We start from the raw sequence: 21784 nt of genomic DNA, 5'->3' as shown, positions 1-21784 counted from the left end.
CAGAAGAAGCGCCATGTGCAGTGCAGTGGCCAAGTTTTGGGCAATCTGACTGAAGGCTTTCTTTTTTGTAAAATATGTGGAAGAAGAAGCCAAGGAAGATAGCAATATACGGTATCTGATTGGGAAAGTGACTCATTTCATTTATGAGATGAGAATCATGGCAATATCAGTTGTGGCCGTGGGGGAGAAGGATTATGGGTATGGCCCAGCTGGGAAAGTGGGGTACACAAGTGGGGTTGGGTTGGGTTGTTTTCAACGCTTTTAGTACCAATGAAAAAGCATAAAAAAGCTTGAGAAAGAAGCCCATGTGGAATCAGAATCCTTTGTTCCCCTTCACTGTTGACGAGCCTGATTCCCAGCTTTTCAGTTTTGCATTTTCTTTTTCCTTCTCGATTTTAGCACCGACATTCTCTTTTCTGTGTGAGAGAGAGTGAGAGATTAGTGCATGGGTTTGTGTTTAACTTATTAGAGAATGAAGTGCATTCATATCACCTTTTAATTTTTGTCTTCTAAGTTGATATCAAATTAGTCTCAGGTTGTATATCAGCAAGCATGAGATTGGCTATAGTAAAGCACAGGACAAAGCAGATCTTATACCCTTTTTTAACTTCTTGAAACACTATACATTTTAGGATATTAGCATTTGATCAAATTGTCTTCAATGGGAATGATTCGGTCTTGAAAAAGGAAATAAGATATCCCATCTAAAGAAATGAAATAAAGTTGGGTAGGCATGCCTTCCTTATGGCAAATCAAGTCTACAAAGAGGTTTATTCTGTACTTTCTTATAGTGAGACGGCCAAGATGCCACTGATCAATATGTTTCTTCTTTCTTCTCCCCCAATTTTTAAATTTGAAACAATGGCCCTATGAACAGCATTGTGTGAGTTGTTTCTCTTCCTTCATTTTCATCATCTAGAGAATATTTTGATTGAAGAGCCAACCAAAATATGTTCTCTAATCATTCTATGCAGCTATATATATACATCAAATTTGCTATTTTTAGAATCAAGAAAGGTATACAAACAAACACATAGCAAAGGTTTTAGAAAGGAACATCAAAGCATGCATATCATTTCCCTTATAACCATCTCATCTCATCTTATCTGCCTGGTTTGCTCATGAAGCCTTGAAAAGCATGCATTTTTCCAAGACATGATCATAGACTTTAAATTTGGTTTTTGTGGGTTTGGTTGGTATATGTTCTTTGTTGAAATGTCATTCAAGAGGAAGTCCAATCCCTTACCATGGATATCAGAACATATGTTCATGGCTTTTCAAAAGATGTGAGAGTACTGCTTGTCATGTCTTGTCCAAATAAAATAGAAAGATTGATGGCTTTACTACCATCTTGGCTTACGGCTTATGGCTTATGGCTTATGTTGAACAGGAAAATGGTTGATACATTCTAATGCTTGAGTTAGTATAAAGCTATGGCAAGACGACTAAGTAGCCTTCCCATTTTAGTTAAAAGAAAGAACAAAAAGGAAGGAAGAGTATCCACCTAGGAAATGTATTGGAGAGAAAGTTCTAAAGTGTTCCAAGTTGAGAGCTCTTCATCTAATGCCTGCTTATCGTATTGTAGTAGAGATTAAAGAGTCCCAAAACGAAACAGAGGGGGAGAGAGTGGTTGAGTTAAAGAAATTAACAATCATATAATCATTAATTTACAGAGAGATAGAGAGAGTAAAATTGAAGGGGGGGTTATATAAAATAGTTAAGGGTTGAAGATTAAGCTCCCACATTTGCATTTCCAGCTCATGGGCTTGTAATTGGAGGCTTCATCTCTAGCATAAACTATGTTCTTCACTGCTGAAGATTTTTTAGTTGCTGATTTTTGTGGGTTTGCAGGAACTTGAATGGCCTCACAGTGACCGCACCAGCTGCATCTTCTCTCACATTTTGGTGGCTTTGATCCAATTTGTCCTCTTAATATCTCCTTATCTTCATTCACTGTCTATCCCAAGGCATCAAAACAAAAAAAGAAACACAAAATTATTATTCTTCTCAATTAACTAAGCTTTCACAGAAACAATGAAGTATTTGAGAAAGGGAGGGAAGAGCGGTGGTTTCTGGACTGACCTTGGTCCTCATTGAAATCGATCTACCTGCAAAGAAAAACGATTCACAAGATGATTCAAATCGAACTGAAATTGTAAGATGAAGAATAAAAGTCCGTTTTTGGACTCTGTTTTGAAGATCCAAAAGATACCCAGTTACCTTCAGCCTTGATTCTCATCTGGGTCGATGCCAATATCAGAAGACAGAGAAAAGAAACAGTCGCACACAAGATTCTGCTGCGCCCAATGACGACGCCATTGTTGTTACACTCACACCCCATTTTCCTATTGTTCTCACAGAGAAAGAGACAGGGAATTGTCCCTGGAGATGGAGAGCTCAGATATTCAGAAAGAAAGGAAAGAAGAAAGTGGGTGGAGAAGTGAATTTTAAATCAGAATCGGTGAGAGAATAGGTTCTGATTTTGGTCTCAACGGCGGTGGTACGTGTATATAATATAATTTGGTCTGAATATGTGTGTTAGTGTGGGAAAGATATTTGAGATGATTGAACGTGGAAGACAAATGAAAAAGAAACACAAGAAAGAAGGGAGAGTACCAAAAAGTGCAGAACCCCTCAGAACTCGAAAGAAGAGCCCCCCCCTCCAAACACTTTAACCCAACAGAAAATAGAATAAAATAAGAGTTAAGAAGTGAGAGGGAAGAAAAATTCGTGAGAATGAGAGTTGCAAGTAGGAATTGTAATGGCGGCAATCAAAATAACAAGGAGCCGAAAGATGAGAGCAAAATTTGCAAATGCTCCTAAATGCTGCCAAGTTGTTCCATAGCCAGACGTGAGAGCAGCGCAATGGGAGGTGTGTGAGAGTGGGATTTGGTCTTCCTTTTCCTCCTCTTCTGTTTTTGGTTGTTGGTTTAAAATTCAAGTTTTGGGATTGTTGTGATTTTGTTCTCAACTCGCCCACCTAATCACGCCATATCCATATCCTTTCTTCTTCCCAAGCAACAGACCCACTACAGGATTTTCCCAACTATGAGTTTGCTTGTCATTTGCCAATTGCTCCCTCCAAAACTATAATTATTGCTCCTTTCCTTACATTATTTGGGCTTTACACTTGAAACAGCCCAATAAATTATAAATTTTGCCTTTCGTATATTTATCTTTCCATTTTCAATTTTCAAATTGTCGGGTTAGAAATCTCTATCGCGTAGATGCGTTTCAAAAACAATGAGACTAATGGTCATGCGTAATAAGTTAAAACGAACAATATTTATTAATGGTACACCAAAACGGACAATAAACTACTAGCAGTAGGCTTTCCCTCCAATCGATGTGAGATCTCACGATCCATCTCCCTTGAAAACTCAACGTCCTCGCTAGCAAACTCCAACCGATATAGAACTTGGACTGTTGATAGAAATAAGAATACAAGATACTAATAGTAGGCTTAGACTATTACAAGAGTAGTGTAGATAAGGAGACATCCTTACCTCCAAAGACATACATGAATTTCACTTTGACTTAATACTAACTTAAAATATTGGAACGTGTTTGGCATGTTCAACTAGAAGACAACCAGGACCACCAACCACAATTGTGAATCAGCGTCACTTAAAACAAATAGAAGGTATTATTTATTACTTTTTTTTTTGTATAATAATCAACCGTAATGACATCATCACGACAATAATAATCAACCATAATAGGCCATAATTGTGGCATCAAACATCAAATTGAATTTTGTGTTGAAAGGGGAATTGAGAAAAACGGTTGGGGTATGGGAATTTGTAAATCTTTTAACAAAGCTGATTCTAAAGGAAAAGGAACCGACAGTGATATTGACGTCCATAAGAATAGAATATCCTCCATATCTTTGGACTTAATTCCAAGGGCCCTCCTTTACACCAAGTTCACAACCTAATATTCACTCAATACTCCCATAATTTTCTCTTCATCATTTTGACTCAGTTTCGCTGCTTTAACTCAAACCACCTAATGCCACAGCTTCAAATGCTTCAATCCATTGCCTTGGATCCAATTAGCTCAATGTATATGATAAATTATAATGCAAGCTTTGTTGATTCTGGGACTACCAATCAATGTCTCGGAATATATTAAAGTACACACATCAATGCAAGCGCAAATGTCTAATAAAAAACAAACGAAAAAAAATTGTCGCTCGTGATTCATATTTGCACATCATGCAGCTATCTATAGCCCCACAGTTTTCATCCTTCCTTGTCAAATTAACACACTGATGCCACTACATCGTACCCTCTCCTTGAAACAAGCAACTGCTTCCTCTGTTGTCACTCTTCTCGTACTATCTGTTACCGTCGCCGCCCGGCCACATTTCTCTAAGACTCCTAGGACCAGAACAGTCAACTCCGTGCCGGAACCGCCATTCAACTCGTCCTCAACCAAAAGAAACAAATGGGTTCGTTTGAAGGACATGATATGTGGTCGTTGAAGTGGCTTCCGCCGGAATGCGTTACCGGATTAATGTTTAATTCGGTGTGGGGAATTATGATGAAGGGGGGAGAAGGACACCGAATTTGATCATTATTGTTGGGCAGTTTTCATGGATGAATCCAAACATGCCCTTGGCTGAAGAACTTAATTATGTGGGCCGCGGGGAGTGCTTGTAATTGAAGTTTGTATCCGTGTCTGGTGAGAAATTTAGGGCGCTGTCTGCTAACATCCCAAAATAGAAACTTGAATTGATTTCAATGAAAATGCATTTGACAATATATTTAATATAAAACTATTATTAACATTTTCTTTTGAAAAATACAATTGGGCTTCGGAGGTATATAGGCCCGGCCCAGCTCGAAAGCCAATGAATCATAGAAAAAGTAAAATTATATATATATATTTTTTTTTTGTTATCAAAATTTGATCTCACTAGCTTCCAAGTAGCATTTACTTTTGAGTTGTAGTAGGATCCCACTTGGTTGCTTAATTACCAAGCAATCGTAGATCATATCAGCATGGCCCATTTAAATCGTTTTTCTAAAAATGACATGCCATGTTTATATTAACTTGGGTGGCAAGTTTTATGATTGTTCTTGGAAATTCGACAGATGGGTAGAATGAGTAAAGGATTAATGGCATTGAATTCAACCTGAGAGTACGCAGAAAAATGGTATTTCGTGTCACTTTCCTACGTGGCGCCTTCAAATTTCTAAACCGGAAGTTTCCAGGAAGCTGGGTCTGGTGGCACAAAAGAGCCATCTGTTAGTGGGCCGGGAAAAAAGCCCAAAAGCATGTCACGTGACTATAATATATTTATCATCTTTTTCTTTAATTCCATATTGCATTATTATATTTGCTTTCCATGTCAATTTTTGTATTTATTACTTACTTTACACGCCTCTTTCTCTCTCTTAATCATCACATCAAATCTTCATATCTACTCATAAGCCACCCCGCTTGACTAAATACACTTTCCTTTTCCATTTTATTTTTTTTTATTTTTTTATTTTCTTAATGGCAATGGGAATGCTTGACTACTTCAATGACAATAACTATTATATATGATTGAGGTTTAAATTCAAGTCTTTCCTAATCCAAATCCAATACGACCTAACCCATTAATTATCATACTAAAATCACGCGTTATAATTTTTATAAGATTTGCTTTAGTGTTGTTCTTCGTCATAACACTTTAAATCAAAGAAATAAAAGGAAATATCGGATGAAATTGGAGAGAGGGAAATAATTTCTTCATTAATAATATTAATTTACTTTATGTACAAACATATGAAATCAAATAAGGAGACATAATAATTGGATTAGTAAGTACTATAGTTTTCTTTCTACAAATTAAACTAATTTAATTGGATTTTTTTTTTTTTTTTAATAGATCCAACTAGATAACTAAACGAGGCCCCAACCAAAAAATCCTGGGTTTCTGGGGATTTTCGTGTTTCATTAATTAGCAAGCAGCAGAAGGCTTGGTGAAGGCTTTGTCAAACCGGGGCATGAGAGCCATCGAAAATGGGCTCTTGGAATTGCCGTCGGCGTTAACGGCGGTGGCTCCACCACCGGTTCGCTCGCAGGAGGGGCACATGGTGAGTGTCGCCGCCGGCATTTGCATGATCAGGGGCTGCGCTAGTTTCAGGGCTTTCAGTTCTTGCAGCTCCTTTTGCAGCTTCCTGTTTTCGTCTGTTAGCGTTTCGCAGCATCTCTTTAGAAACTCGCAATCTACCTCTGTTTGCTTCAGCTTCGTCCTGCAAATTCAATCTCCCCTGATTTAGTTTATTTGATCTGATTCCAAATCGCGTAATTTAATTTTGGGGAAAGAGATTAATTTTAATTAATTTTAATTACCTGGCTCTCCTATTCTGGAACCAAACTTCAACTTGTCGAGGCCGGAGATTTAACTCTCTGGCTAAGGCCTGCTTTTGCTTCTGTAATTACATCAACCCCAAATTTAGATTAGATTAGATTAGATTAGATTAGATTAGAATAGAAGAAGGTTAAGTAGAAAATAAAATAAATCGAAAAAAAGTAGTTAATTGAAGGAGAGTACATACAGGGTTGAGGGTGCTATGAAGTTTGAAGCTGTCCTCCAAGAGGGCAGATTGTTCTTTAGTTAGCCTAAGCTTTTTTCTAGCAATAGAACCATCTTCGTCTTCATCACTGACTCGAGAACAAGCTTTCTCTTCTTCAATATCTTCACCGGAAACATCTCTTTCACGCTTCACCCTGCCGCCGGAGAAGGAAGAAATCGCACTGTGAGGCGAGGGTTGACGACATAAATCAGCCGTTTCAGGGGCAGGTACCGGGTAAGTCTCGGGTGTGGAAAGGCCCAAAGTCAAGGAGGGCTCGGATTCGGGGGCGGGAAAAGAGAATAAATCTACTGGCTTCTTGGGTTTGTGAGAAAGAAGAGCGGGATTGGAGGGAAGCGGTAATCCCAAACCCAGTAGAAGGCCTGTATTAGAAAGATCATCAAAACCCATCTGGGTATATGAGTAAAGAAAGTTTTGGTGTGGGATTTTGAAGAGTGGAGGGGGATGGGGTTTAAGAAGAGGAGAATGGGTTGGTGCCGCTGGTGGGGCGATGCGTGGATTAATAATGAAAGCAAAGAATGAAGAGACAGACGAATCTTTGGCATTGGATGGAAATGCTCCTTCTACCTCGCTACTTACATAGGTTGACCATATGTACCCCACTATTGATATCCCCTCTCATTATTATACCCAACACCAAATAAATCCAAAATATAATTAAAAAAAACATTTATCTCTACGTGTAACTTAATATTTTTATGCTACGTTTCCAAAATTCTTTTTTTATTCTTTGGATGTGTTAATCTTGGAAATGGGTTTATAATTGGAATTGGGTCTGGAATGTTCCCTTTTGGTGGACGCCTTTTTATTGAAAGCACTTAAGCGGCAGTATGAAGTAGGCTTCCTTCACCACATGGCCTGTCTATCTCTACCTCTATCTCTATCTCTATCTCTATCTCTACCTCTCTCACCCTTTGAAGTCGCTGCAATATGCCCGTCCATCACTATGTCACCATGTGTTGCCCAATATCTACACAATTCCATGCATCTCGACCTCCCTATGTTCTTGTGATTATTATTATTATTATTTATTATTTTATTGACAAAATGAAATTAACCGGAAAAGAAAAATTGATGAGTTTAGAAAAATAAATAATTTGAATGAAAAAGAAGATGAGGAGGAGTAGAGTGCAAAAGGATTAGCTAGAAAGAGATGGGCACTAAGAGGAGAGTAGGGTAACATTATTGGAACAAATAATTATGATACTTTTTTTGTTTTGGGTTGTGTTGTGTCGTGGGAGCTTTAAGAAAAATAAAGGAAAGAGATTAGAGAGAGAAAAGTTGGTAGACGACAACATTGGAATTTTGTTCAAAGAGTTATAATGATGCTAGAATATGATTCATCAACAACAAAGAATCCACACCTTTACCTCACTACAAAGTAGTTGCTCGAGTGGACTTTCGACCTACTTTACTATCTTTTTTTTTTTCTTTCTTTTTTAAATATGAGATAATGAAAATAATATAAAAATTTTCTTTCCCTTTTTAAAAAATAAGTATGAGGAAGCAACAAAAACCAAACACCATTTCTTCATTTTGCCTTCTTTAATTCACATTTATGCCTAAACATTCAGACAACATATAAAGTCACAAATTATGGTTGGGGGTCCTAAATTAAGTAAACCAACTCGGTCGCTCCCGTGGAGTAATGTAGATTCATGCTATTTGTTTAAGCGGAAAAAATAAAATAAAAATAAATAGAGACGTGTCAATAGAGTGATAAAAAAATAAATAATAAAAATGGAGAGTGTGTGGAGTATAAGACAGTTGCGGCCCACCCATGATTTTGTTGGGATGGGCATTTGATTCGCTGGCGTTTCATTGTGGAGCTTACAACAACTTGCCAATAATAATGGAACTAAAAATAAATTAATTAAATAACAGAATCTGGATAACTTCTTCCATCTTCTTCTTCTTCTACTTCTACTTCTACTTCCCCCATCCGACCGCACTCGCCTCTTGTCTCAAACGTAGGCAAACCCATCACATTTCTCTCTCGACCTCTCTCTGAATTATTAACACTATGTTTGGTTAGATCTTGATACTCTCTTTCGGAATAATAAATGTATACATTTATTTTCAACCTTACAAATGTTTCATTCACCACCACCACCTTTCTTTTATTCGATAATCAACGCTTTTATAATTAATTTACATTATATAAGGTTGAATCTAATTATAAAACATTGAGATTGATTAGAGGATAGAGGATAGATGTAAGCAAATTGCGAAAAAAGAAAAAAGAAAAGAAGAAAAATGTCACCATCTAGGGGTAGATATGAATGCGTGGAAAGAAGATGATAAAGCATTAATTGGGCAAACATAAGTCTAGTCACCCCAATATGATGTCATTATTGTTTGATTATTTTGAGGGTGGGGGTGGAAAGTAAGTTTGTTTAATTAAGATATCAGACAAATGAACCCCTCTCCTCTCCCACTGTCGTTTTCTATAATCATTTCTCATTTTTATATTATCTCTATTCTCAAGTAATAAATTATTTGGATGAATAATGTGAGATCACACGGTGAAATAAACATTTTTTTTATAAAGGTGGACAACACTTTTCTCAACGGATAAAACCTTAAAAGAAAAAAATAAAAGAACCAAATAATTAGATTTTTTATTAATACTAAATAAAAGAACCAAATAATTGTTATGGAAGAATTGTCCGGAAAGGGAGATGGGAGTGAAAAGGCTTTTCCCATTCACACAGAGCGTGCTTGCGTTTGAAAGTAGTTAAAAGCAAAGAGCCACGTCAGCGGCCCACTGGGTTTGTATCAGAGACTAAGAGAGAGAGGTGTCGTGCGCACGCAACAACTTTGGTGAGGGTACAGTGCACGCATGAAGCTCACATGCGGACACGTGGGCGGGATGGAGGGATATAAAAGTAATACCAAAAACATTAGTAATTATTAATAAAATAAACAAAGGGGTAGTTGGAGACTCGTGGTTGCCGGCAGAAACAGTTGGAAGTTTTTTGGTTGCTTAAAGTGTCGCACGCGGGTTCGCTTTAGGGTTGGCTCTGATTTTGATATAATTTTAAATTATTTGAATTTCGCAACTTTTAAAAATTATAAAAGAATTGATTCCAGTTAACGTGTCAAATCATATCAAACAGTGTTTTTGGATGGACGGATTTTTAATTGGGTTGAATATTCTGTTTTAACTGTTATATTCAATTTCCACGTGTCGATCCCTCGGGGGTTCATTTCATATTATCGTGTCCCCTGTTTTATGTATATTTGTCGCCAATTTAAATGTTGGAAGACCAGTACTGAGAGCTACGTAGATATTTTCCCACTATGAAAACACAAATCAAATATGGATTTCTTTTCAATCAAGTTTATCTCAATAAAAAAAAATATTTGATTAATTTAAATTATAGAATTTTAAATATAATTTTAAAAAAATAATTGGACGGTTAAATTTATTTTAAATCGTTGTAATACTATGAAGATAAGAACAAGGGATAATTTCTTTACAATCTCAATTACTGTGTTGAAACATAAAAGCCAATATTCCATTTCATTTTTTTTACCGTAGAAAAATGTATGACATTTGTGTTGGAAATTAAAATAAAGAAATATTCCTCTAATGTTGATATTTTTATAATGATACTTCCGTTTGACTTAATAGCAAATCATTTTTAAATGGAGCATTATTCTTTATTTGAATGATGAGAATAAATTTCAATACGTTATTAATTATATTTTCTTCTGCTTTTTTAAAAAGTTGAATTACAATTTTGAATATTAAGTGGAATAAAAATAAAATGGGTTGACAAGACGTGGAGCCACATTAGTACTGTTGAAAAAGATATTAAACACGTGGAAAATAGTCCCATATGGTCATTAAGCATATTCTTTCAATAGTTTTTGGAAGGAAATTATAAGTAAGAGACTCTTAATATATTAAAATAGCTAATAATGTATTAAAATTTACGAATATATTAGCTTTTGAAAAACAACAAATTGTAAAATCAAAAGCCACTCATTACCACGTTCATAGAATCGAATGTTACGTGACTTTGATTAAAAAAATATATATATATTTTTACAAAAATGAAAGAACGTTGGGAGATTAAAACTAAAATTTAACCTAACACAGAGATGGGAAGTGGGCGGCACGCAAATTCTGGACCAAAAAGCTCACACGAGACCCACGTGAAGTTGGCCCCACATCCATCATCTTCAATCCTGTCCGTTCATTCATCCATTTAGATTTTCCCTGAAATCTTGTAATAAATTATATAAGCATTAATATGATTTATTTGATAATAAATGTACTGAAATTGTTGTATATTGAGAAACAAATTAAAGGTCATAATATTTAAGAAAAATAAAAGATAAATACGGTAGAATGCATTATTATTCTCTATCATAACAAATTGGAATGAGTATAAGAATCTTATCCTGTGTGAAAGAAAAAGTGGGCCTTAAATCATCCAGTCGCCTTGGATTTTGCCCAATCTCAGATTTTAAATTCAATGGAGTCGGCTTCTTTTTCTTTATTAAAAAATAAACAAATTATTTTCGATGCTTTTTTCAAACGGCAAATGGATTGATTGCTCAGCTCACTGCCCACTGCCCACTGCCCACTGCCCACTATGGGTTGCCCCCACGGAGCTGTACGGAACAGTGGTGGTAAATCGATCGAGATAATCTCATCTCTATATGGGGATGGGCCTTCAGGCCCGTCTTACGCCTTTTGGATTGGGCTTACTTGGGCCTGGGATAGAAGTGGATACAATGGCGAATATTTAAATAGAGATTAAAAACCTCACTTTATTAAAATGAAAATTTTGAAACTATAAATACCAAAGTACAAAACAAGTGGATACAATAGTCCTCCTAATGTCATGTAACAAACTTGGAAGGTTGTTAAATGTCCATGAACGATTAAACGGTAAATTCCATAAATGAGCGTTGGGCTTCTCGGCAGTTGCAATATTGGGCCGTACTTAACTGATGGCCCAATTTAACTGTTTAAATTGCTAAACGACATGACGTGGGAGGTAGACTGTCGCTCTCAATTTCATTCCTTCCCTCCACCCGACAGCCCACTGTGATTTTCACGAATGTTCGATTAGTTTTACCTTAGTTTAAATTGTAATCAAGCCATTAACCTTAGAATCAAATATGTTAAATTATAATGAAGCCGTTAATCTCAGAAGCAAATGCGAATATAAAAGCCAAAAATCGTTGAATTAATTTAACGCTAAAACGGCGTCGTAGATTTCATCTCTTTTTTACTGTCCGCTGACTTTGTTTTTCCAGTATTGTGCGAATTATGCTCTCCTAGCTGACGAAGACTGAGAGAGTAAAAAGTAAAAGCGATTCAGAGCGAAAGAAAGTAGACGACGGTGGAAGGAAGTAGATCATGCTTCCCACTTCGGAGAGGGAGTGAGAAGAGAAATCGAAAGTAAGCTTCTTCTACAAAAATCGGTCGTGGCTGAGTGTCGGATTGAGGAGATTTGAGTGTTTTAGGGCTTGTTTCCTTTTTCCAATTCGGACTCCGAAATGGCGAGTCCGCTGTCCGCCGGAGTTACTTTGAATTCCGGCAAGGGTTTGTCTCTGACACCTGGTTCTAGGGTTTTGCAAACCCCACTTGCCGATGAAGCTATCTGGAGGCGTCTGAAAGATGCCGGCCTCGACGAGGAATCCATTAAACGTAGGGATAAAGCTGCGCTTATTGCTTATATAGCTAAGCTCGAAGCTGAGGTTTGTCTTCTTCATTTACATTTAGTTTACCCACTCTCATTTTGTATTAATTACTAATTCCTTGTAATTCTGCTGATGCACTTCGGGTGCATAACGTCTAAATCAATTCTGTCAGTTGTGTAACCGCATTGAAATAAATGATTCATTTTCTTATTAAAATTTAAAACTAAAAAATGAAACTTAGAAAATATCGTAGGAGGTTAGGTGGACGAGTACCATTTTTGTAACTTCTGTTTTCTTATTCTATCTCAATTTCGTTTTAAAGAGTCTGTCCAAATCTATGATGATATCAAAATTTAATAATGTCCGGTTGCTATATGTCTGCACTTGAATTTTTTGAGCTCAAAATTATGAATTCGGTGTAATATCTCAAAAAATTCATGCAGGTGTTCTTTAAGTTGTTTTATGAAATTCAAGATTGTTTAATTGGTGCCTAGATTTGATTGACTTCTCATTGATAGCGTAAGATTAACTTTGCTTACGTATATTAATCATGAGGTAACATCTCATCACAGATAGGTGGGTTCGTTTCTATCGTTCTATTTAACTGCCTTTTTGACCTGGAAATTTAACTGTTTTTTAGTAGTGTATTAAAAAAAAGGATGAAAAAAGATTCATATACTCACAATCATGAACTTTACAGTATCTGGTATCCGTTTTTCTGTATTTTTTTTCAAATTTTTTTAAAAACAGGATTCTATCCTTTTTCAGGATAATAGACATGGGCAATTAATCTCTTAGACTGACCCATTTTTTTTTTTTTCTCTTTTAAAGTAGATGTTCTGAATTTGAATTATATCTATTAGTCATTTGTTTCATGGTTTAATTTAATAGGATAGGGCTTTCTATTTGCTTTATCAACTTGTATCTGCTATCTTAGGGTGGAAACTTTTAGACGGCGAAGTTAGTTCCGCGTAGTTCCACTTGCACAGTTTGTAGTGTGCCTGGACCTTTGTCCTCTCTTTTCTGTCAGTGGGCTCTCTGACAATGATTAATAACATTTCTGTGGCGTAGGACTAATGTGTATAATGCTATTAATATTCCCGTAATGTTGCTCGTCTTGAATTAGTCCAACTCTGTACCCTTTGTTATATAATGTTATCCTTATGAGTAGATGTGAAGTTTTGAATTGGTCTTTCTTCTGGTGGGCTTGTATCTTTTTAAATTGAAGAAGCTTTGGTTTTTGTATTTACCAATAAATTTTCCATTTTTTCCTACTAAACTAATTTTATTGTTAGATATTTGACCACCAACACCATATGGGCCTTCTCATACTAGAAAGGAAGGAGTTGGCTTCAGATTATGAGCAGATGAAAAACAAAGCTGAGACAGCTGAATTACTTTGTAGGCGTGACCAGGCTGCCCCCTTGTCGGCTTTAACTGAAGCAAAGAAACGGGAGGACAGTTTGAAGAAGGCTATTGGCATCAAGGAAGAGTGTATTTCAAGTGTAAGTTTTTGTACGTAAATGAGGTTTCTTGACTATGCATTGTATTTGTCTGCTTGTAATTTTCTACTTTGTCATATAGCTTGAGAAGGCTTTGCACGAAATGCGTCTAGAATCTGCTGAAACCAAGGTTGCAGCTGAGAGTAGATTGACTGAAGCACGCATTATGATGGAGGATGCTCAAAAAAAAATTATTGAGGCTGAAGCCAAACTACATGCAGCAGAATCTTTACAAGCGGATGCTAACCGGTGTAATCGTGCTGCAGAAAGAAAGCTCCAGGAAGTTGAGGCACGGGAAGATGATCTAAGGAGACGTATGGCATGTTTCAAGTCTGAGTATGCTTTCTGCTCTCTTTTATTCAATTTTATTATTGTATTTTATGTGTTTTCTCATTTTCATTTTAAAAGAAATGATTTGGTTCTCTGTATGATCTATGATTTATGAACTTTGACCACTGGTCCTTTGTTTTTTGAATTTAGTGGTGGCACTTTCTTTGAGACAAGAACAATGATGATGATGATTTTTGGTCATCTTTGTTTTCTTCTGTGAAACCTTTAAATGTAAACTTTACTTACAGGTATTTTGTGTAAATGAAGGGAAAAAGGACACAAGAAATTAGTATGAAGGAGAGAAGACCCGAAAAGATGATACCCGTTCATTTCTATTTCTTTTTTCACTGACATCAAGCAAAAATCCAAACCGAACCCCCCCCCAATATCCAAAGAGATTAGGTTCATCATAAGGGCAATAAAAACTTGGCATTCTTAAAGGCTTCATCCAAACAGCTAAGTTGTAGTAGTGCACACAAACGATATGCACTAGAAGTTATGACATATACTTTTTTTCTTTTGCTGTGGTGGATCAATAGTTGTTATTTTTCCAACATTTCATCTGTTCTTAGATTTATAAACATTATAGAAATAAATAATAATATATATTCCTTTTTTTAGTTGTGATAAGAAAGGGGAAGAGATTGTGCTTGAGAGGCAATCTTTAAGTGAAAGACAGAAAGTGTTGCAGCAGGAACATGAGAGATTACTTGATGGACAAGCTTTGCTTAATCAGCGGGAGGAATATATATTAAGCAAGTCTCAAGAGCTAAATCGATTTGAAAAAGAGTTGGAGGAGTCCAGAGCTAACATAGAGAATGAGCGCAGAGCAATTCATGATGAGAAGTCCAAGTTGCAACTCACAGAAGTGTCTTTATCTAAGAGAGAGGAGGTTAATTTTTTTCCCTTCTCATTTTGGCTAGGATAACATTCTGGAAATACTTGTGTGCTTTGTCCTGAAAATATAATTGGTTCACCTTCTGGTTTTCAGGCCGTCAATAGAAAGGAAATTTTGCTGAACAGGAGAGAGCAAGAGCTACTTATTTTACAGGAAAAAATTGCGACAAAGGAATCTGTGAGTTTCTTCAACCTATTTCTAGCTATACTTATGCAACAGTATGGTTCATCTTATTAATTTTACTCGCACCTTAAGGATTGTATTATTATTTTTTCTGCCTGGAGTGCTCCCTGCTTCATTTTATGTAAATGACGTACTTTTTGAGGCACTCATTACATTTTAATTCTCCTCTCGACGAGTTATGCAGAATGAAATTCAAAAAGTTGTTGCAAACCATGAAAGTACTTTGAGAACAAAGATATCAGACTTTGATGCTGAGCTGCAAGTTAAGCAGAAAGCAGTTGAAGATGAAATTGAAGGCAAGAGACGTGCTTGGGAGTTGAGAGAGTTGGACCTTAAACAGTGGGGTGAGCAACTCTTGGAAAAGGAACATGATTTGGAGGTTCAATCTAGATCATTGTTAACAAAGGATAAGGAGGTAGAAGAATTATCTAAGTTTCTTGATGAGAAAGAGAAGAACCTGAAGGCTGCTGAGCAGGAGCATGAACTTAATAAAGCACTCCTGCAAAAAGAGAAAGACGAGTGCTCTAAAATGAAGCTAGAGCTTCAACACTCCATTGATTCTCTGGAAGACAGAAGGAAACAAGTTGATTGTGCGAAGAACGAGCTTGAAACCATTAGGAGTGAAACAAATGATTTATCCCGACTAGAGATGAAGCTTAAAGAAGAACTTGATTCAATCAGAGTTCAGAAACTGGAATTGATGGATGAGGCAGATAAGTTGATGGTCGAGAAGGCCAAATTTGAAGCTGAGTGGGAGACGATTGATGAAAAAAGAGAGGAGCTGCGGAAGCAAGCTGAGATTCTAGCTGCAGAGCGGTTAGCTATGTCCAAGTTTATCAAAGATGAACGTGATAGCCTTAGATTGGAGAGGGATGTAATGCGAGATCAATTCAAGAATGATATGGAAACTCTTTCTCGTGAGCGAGAGGAATTCTTGAACAAGATGACACGTGAACGTTCTGAGTGGTTGAATAAAATGCAGCAAGAACGTAAAGATTTGCTAATTGATGTTGAGGCACAGAAGAAGGAGCTTGAGAATTGTCTTGAGCAGAGGCGTGAAGAATTAGAGAGCCATTTGAGGGAAAAATTGAAAAACTTTGAGCAAGAAAAGAAGAATGAACTGGAGAAAATTAGCTTCCTCAAAGACAAAGCAACTAAGGATTTGGAAGAGGTTGCATTAGAAACAAAAAAATTTGAAACTGAGAGACTGGAGATTAAGTTAGATCGTGAAAGAAGAAATAGAGAATGGGCTGAACTGAACACTTCCATTGAGGAACTCAAGGTTCAAAGGGAGAAACTAGAAAAGCAGAGGGAGTTGTTGCATGCTGACAGGGAGGAAATTATTGCTGAGATTGAACGCCTAAAGAAATTTGAGAATCTGAAAGTTGCTTTGGATAACATGGCTATGGCTGAGATGAGCCAATCTGATTTGGAACCTTCTCAGCCAATAAGTTCTCCAAGAAGACGTCTGAAGCAGCAGGGACTTGTTAGAGATGCTGATTTGAATTCACAGCACCAGACAGATACTCAAAAGATCACTAATGGCTTTGAGTCCCCATCTACGCTCAAATTAGATGGTGATTCACATCCTACTTCTACTCGTTTCTCATGGATTAAACGTTGCTCTGAGTTGATATTCAAGCAATCTCCTGGAAGAGAGAGGCCGTTTATAAGGGATCCTGATGAAAAACGGATAAGTCAGGCTGACAAATCAAGCTCAATTCCTGGACAACTTTTTCAGTCTCAGGATTTTGAGATGGAGAGGGGTAAGGGAAAGTCTGAAAGAACTATTGCCGACTGGCAGGATGTGAAATGTGCTAATGAAGAACCAAAAGTAATTGTTGAAATACCCCCTGCAGGAAAGGACATGAAAGGAGTACCTGTTCTGGAATCTGAGATTGTAAATGATGTTACATTGTCTGATAGTAGGCTTTTGGCTGGAAGGAAAAGGAGCGCTACCAACATAACTCATCCCGATTCCCTGGGACCATTGGAGTTAGAAAATAACAATAAGAAACAGAGACAACAAGAAATTTTTGTGATCCCTGCGGAAGATGATCCTAGTTGCCCGTATGTCTTTTTTGTCTTGTCAGAGGAAATTCCTTCATTTTCTGTTGATCTTTAGTTCTTATTCTCCCTATAGTGTCTCAATATCTCTAGTTCATCTAATGGTAATTTGGAAAGTCTTATAACTTTGATTGATTTCAGTGAAGAAGCAGCCCAAATGAATGTGCCGGAGGATCTTAAGGCATTTGTGTCATCCACAGAAAACCAAAAAAGTGTCAAGGAGGCTGAAGTTGTTATTGTAAATACAGACATTCATGTCATTGAAGTTACAACTTATAAACAGAAGAACGCTGACATATCTTCTGACCAAAATTCGTTGAACCAACAGGAAAATCTTTCAGAAAAAGTATGCTGTTTATGATGAAATTATTTATTCAAAGACAATTTTAGCATTCCAAATTTATTTATGGTATATTACCCTGCAGTACTGAAGTCCATGGAATGGCTCTGCATATACACTTACAAAATGTTGATCAAGCTGCTGTTTTCTGTCAGGTATATGTTATTTTGCTATCAAGTTTTCCTTCTTTTAGACTTCATATCTGTTAGATCTTTCTGTAACTTAAGAATGGTGATAAAGTCGTTCTCTAAATATTGCATTCTAATTCTTCCTGAATATTAACCTGTTTTGCCATAACTTTATCTTGATGTTGGAATTTGAGTTGTGATTTTTAAATTGAAAACTAAGACAAAGATGTGATGGAAAATAGAATCGAATATATGAGTTCTAGAAGTTTGATCTCACCTAGTTAACTACTTATCAGTCTTACTAATTAATTCTCTATTCATCTATCCAAGATTTTATGCAAGCATTTTAGATTTCCTATCCCCCTCTTCTACGGTTTCTTAAATTTATTTAAGTAGAAGCTTAGTTTCCTAATAATAATGAAAAAAAAATCCCTCTTTAACGTTTGAGTGAAAGCAAATCTTTAACTGTATTAGGACAGTTAACTATTCCATCCTTGTTAATGGTAAACCGAGTGGAAGGGTTAGTGCCTTCTGAGGTCTTAGACAAAGTGATCTTCTCTCGTCCTTTCTTTTCCTATTGGTGGTGGCATCTTGAGTAAAACTATTTCAAAAGGTGTGGAGGGCAATTTTCTTGACGGCTTTTAGGTTGGGGAGGAAAGGGTGACATTAGCATATCTCCATTTTGCTTACCATACAATTTTTTATCTGTTTCAAAAGGGAGCTTTCTTGAGTCTGAATCAAATCATATCATTTTTTTGAGGCATTTTGAATCTAAAAATTAACTGAGGCAAGTGCCAAATCTTGGTTTTAACTGGGATCCCTTAAGTTGGGTAGGTAGACTTCCTTTGTGGGCTGAGCTCAGAGCATTTCCTTCTTATCTAGGTCTTCCCCTAGTTCATAGCCTCATGAGCCTCACATTTTGGGATTCAGTCATTGATAAGATTCAAAAAGGCTTGCTTCTTGTAAAAAGAGTTTGTTCTCGAAAGGTGGGAGACTACCCTTATTTAGTTTGTCCTTAGCGGTATCCCAACCTATTATATGCCCTTTTTCGAATGTCCAGTGTTGTTAGCAATGTTTTGGAGAAGTTGATGAAGGATTTTTTTTTTTAATTTTTTTTTATGGGAAGGGGTTATTGAGGGGAAAGACTTGTACCTATTAAGTTTGGAGGTGATGTCTAGGTTGTTGGAGCTGGAGGTTAGGCATTGGGAATGTTTGGGTGAGAAATAAGGCCATGTTGGCTCAACTGCTTTGCGATTACATCATGATTGACATCTTATGACACAAAGTTATTGTTAGCAAGTAAGGCCCCACCTTGTTGACTAGGTCTTAATTGTTCCTACATGTTACCAACACATCTTTGATACTTGCAAAGAGTTTCTCTACCCTTTTTTTCTTCGTGCTTAATATTTTCAGTTATGCTTGAAATCATATATAGCTTGTTTTAATTTGATTTTTTGATTGTTTCATCAATTCTGTTGTTTAGTGAATCAAAAACAGTTGTGACATGGATGGAGTCATACCCCCATTGTCTTAATTTGGGTTGTTGACTTGGGAAGGGCTTTAGTTGTTTTGGCAATATTATTAATATATTAAATGGTAGACAAGAAAGTTAAATAGCAATAGGCTTAACGGAGATAAGTCATGGAATGAAAAGGCATCATGTGCTTGAATTATGTTACCGTATTTCTCTCTCCCCCCCTTTTTAGAACTAACTCATTTCTCATTAGGTAGTTTAAATGGAAAAAATAAAAGGAATAAAAATATTCTTTTAGTAAGTTGGCAGTTATTTCGTTTGTCTATTGGGTGGGAGGGCATCATCGTAACTGGAGAGAACTAATTCTTGAAATCCCAAGAATGTGGCTGTAATTTTCTGGTTTTCTTCTATCATATCATCTGGTATCAAAGGTGGTACCAAACTGGAATGATAGTAATGACGATTGAAGAAAAGGTGGAACTGATTGAGTAAAGAATGGGAGTGCTTTCAGGGAGTGTTCTGAATGGTAGGCAATGGTGATTGAAGGCAATGTTGTCCAAATAAAAGTTGGTGGCGAAGAGTTTGGAGCTTCTCCACCAGAATTTTGATATGATGAGGCAAAACAAAGTCTAGACCTAAAATGGAGGAATCGGGTCAGAGACTAGAAATAACAGGGAAGGGAAGGGAAGGGAAGGGAAGGGAAGGAAGAGGCGAGCAAAGTTGTACTTTGAAGGGAGGAGTTGGTATCAGTAGGTATGTTACAGAGATGGTTGAGTTTTTCTTCTTGGTTTATTACTGATATTCAAACATCTTTTTTGCTTGCCGGCGTGCCCTCTCTATCTCTCTCTTGTTATTATTATTGTGTTCAAAATTGTTTAGTTTTCATTGCTTCTATTAAGCTTCTATATCAACCACCAATTATGCCATAATCCGTTCTATTCTTTTGTTTAGGAATAGGAAATACGTCTTCGCGAAAGTAACAGAAGTGTAGAGAGAGCCCGGAGGAGGGGAAAGAAAAATCCTTGATATGTTGCGAAAGTAATGTGTAAAGAGATCATCTCAGCAGAATCTATCTCTTTTTACTGTTTTTTTGGTGTTCTTGTGGCGATGAATCAAAACTAATTTTTGGCGGAGCGCTTGTGGAAGTGTCGTGTCTCTGACTTCACACTCTTCTAAGGTATAGGTATAGAGGGTTGTTATTTCCTTGCCTGTTAATATTCTCATTTGCTTCGAATTAAGATGTCAATAGATAGCTTGATAGTAGAATGGGCTTTTAGTAGCCATGCCTAGAATTGTGGGTTGGGCTGTCCGTGGTGTATATGCTTTTCTTATTGGACCGTGTTTGTTGAAGTAATGGGTTTGGAAAATGATCTCTTTTCTATAAATGCCTATTTCTGATTCGTTTGCTGTAATTCGAGTATTGGTAATTAATTTAGTTCGGATTTGGTGCTACTAGAAATGCTACCTTGACTCTGCTACTTCTAACGCTCGATCTGTCCAAGCACGTGCAAGAGGATTAGCTTATTAAACCCTCGTTATAAATCCTACGACATTTCCAACCATAATTTGTTGTTTTCTTAAATTTTGTGTTTATCCTTTTCAGATGGAGACAATCAGATAAACAAAAAGATGATGCACTTCTGTTTTGTTGTGTATAGATGATAGCAATTTATTTTTATGCTCTAAAACTGCTGGATTCTGCTAAATTTGGTATAGATTTGATGGCTTTTAATGTTCTACCTTGTAAGCATAGGATAAGCATTGTTGTAAGATGAAAAGTGAAACGGCTGGAATTCAATTAATAGATTACTTAACCTTACGGATTTATCTAACATACTATTTATAATAATCAAACACAGCTTAAACTCTACTAAATCCTTCCCAAGGTTAGCTCAAATTACAATACATGTTCATAATCTAATTTTAAATCACTTTTTTTTTTTTAACTTATTGAACTATGGTAGGGTAGGTTACTACCACCAGATTTTGATAATTTCATGCTTTTAGTAAGTTATTGCTTCAAACTCTCAAATATTTTTGAATTCGTTCTATACCCATTCGTTCTCTAAAAAAAATCAACTTTTTTTTTTCTCAAAGATTTTCTTAATGTATTTTATTCTCCAATTGAAAAAAAAAAGTTTATTTTAAAAAAGATGAAGTAAACCAGAAAATAAAAAGTAATATTCATTTTTCCATTTTTTTTTTCCCTCAACGATTTGTTTTTTAGCGAAGAAATAAAGTCGTGAATTTAGTTGCCGACGAGTGCATCCTACAGCCTACGGGCTGCTTAAAAGTATTTAGAGAGGGAGAGAGAAAAAACGTGGGAATCCAATTCACAGAACTTAACATTGAGAGAACGAAATGGAGGGCAGCGCCGCCGTTGCATGCCTCAGGCCTAATTATCTTCTTTCTTCTTCTCGCCATTATTCTCCTTTCCTCCATTCGTCTGCATCTTCGTCCTCCTCCTTCCACAGAAAGCGTTCGTCTCCTTTCTTGCTCAAGGTCTTTCTCCCTTGTCTCTTTATTCTAACGATTCCTGTTTCATCTTTAATGCTTCTATGATCTTCTTCTTTTTCACTTCTTTTTTTTTTTTTTTTTTGTCTTGTAG

General features: G+C 36.4%; 4 protein-coding genes across 7 annotated transcripts in view; 2 read left to right on the top strand and 2 right to left on the bottom strand.

Moving 5' to 3' along the window:
• Window positions 1-1505: 1505 nt before the first annotated feature.
• Window positions 1506-3067, bottom strand: LOC111453017 (EPIDERMAL PATTERNING FACTOR-like protein 2). Of its 2 annotated transcripts, XM_023093933.1 has the most exons (4): window positions 2617-3067; window positions 2221-2382; window positions 2083-2108; window positions 1506-1957 (listed from the first exon to the last, which is right to left on the bottom strand). In XM_023093933.1, exons 2-4 carry the CDS (start codon window positions 2339-2341, stop codon window positions 1718-1720), a joined length of 387 nt encoding a protein of 128 aa, XP_022949701.1. In that variant the 5' UTR covers window positions 2342-2382; window positions 2617-3067; the 3' UTR covers window positions 1506-1717. The 2 variants fall into 2 exon arrangements, with proteins under 2 accessions (XP_022949701.1, XP_022949700.1); XM_023093932.1 differs by having other exon boundaries at window positions 2221-3067.
• A 2652-nt stretch (window positions 3068-5719) lies between these two features.
• LOC111453843 (homeobox-leucine zipper protein HAT22) lies at window positions 5720-7156 on the bottom strand. The gene is made up of 3 exons (XM_023095107.1): window positions 6555-7156; window positions 6349-6428; window positions 5720-6248 (listed from the first exon to the last, which is right to left on the bottom strand). The coding sequence occupies exons 1-3, from the start codon at window positions 6978-6980 to the stop codon at window positions 5954-5956; spliced, it is 801 nt and encodes a 266-aa protein (XP_022950875.1). The 5' UTR covers window positions 6981-7156; the 3' UTR covers window positions 5720-5953.
• Window positions 7157-11827: 4671 nt separating this feature from the next.
• On the top strand, window positions 11828-20628 carry LOC111453344 (protein CROWDED NUCLEI 4-like). Of its 3 annotated transcripts, XM_023094404.1 has the most exons (10): window positions 11828-12311; window positions 13550-13759; window positions 13839-14092; window positions 14708-14978; window positions 15078-15161; window positions 15352-16933; window positions 17027-17237; window positions 17376-17580; window positions 17660-17729; window positions 20128-20628. In XM_023094404.1, exons 1-9 carry the CDS (start codon window positions 12111-12113, stop codon window positions 17663-17665), a joined length of 3024 nt encoding a protein of 1007 aa, XP_022950172.1. In that variant the 5' UTR covers window positions 11828-12110; the 3' UTR covers window positions 17666-17729; window positions 20128-20628. The 3 variants fall into 3 exon arrangements, with proteins under 3 accessions (XP_022950172.1, XP_022950171.1, XP_022950170.1); XM_023094403.1 differs by having other exon boundaries at window positions 15352-17237; window positions 20134-20628; XM_023094402.1 differs by having other exon boundaries at window positions 15352-17237.
• A 786-nt stretch (window positions 20629-21414) lies between these two features.
• The window catches only part of LOC111453686 (branched-chain amino acid aminotransferase 2, chloroplastic-like), an 8145-nt gene continuing 7775 nt past the window's right edge, over window positions 21415-21784 (top strand). Inside the window, exon 1 of the mRNA XM_023094880.1 lies at window positions 21415-21678. Within this exon, the coding sequence (XP_022950648.1) occupies window positions 21538-21678 (141 nt within the window). The 5' untranslated portion in view covers window positions 21415-21537. The remainder of the gene's footprint in view (window positions 21679-21784) is intronic.

This window comes from Cucurbita moschata, unplaced genomic scaffold, assembly GCF_002738365.1.
Source record: "Cucurbita moschata cultivar Rifu unplaced genomic scaffold, Cmos_1.0 Cmo_Scf00015, whole genome shotgun sequence".
In the NCBI taxonomy this organism is placed as follows: domain Eukaryota; kingdom Viridiplantae; phylum Streptophyta; class Magnoliopsida; order Cucurbitales; family Cucurbitaceae; genus Cucurbita; species Cucurbita moschata.
The sequence above is the reverse complement of the archived record's forward strand: the minus strand, read 5'-3'. Positions and strand labels throughout refer to the sequence as shown.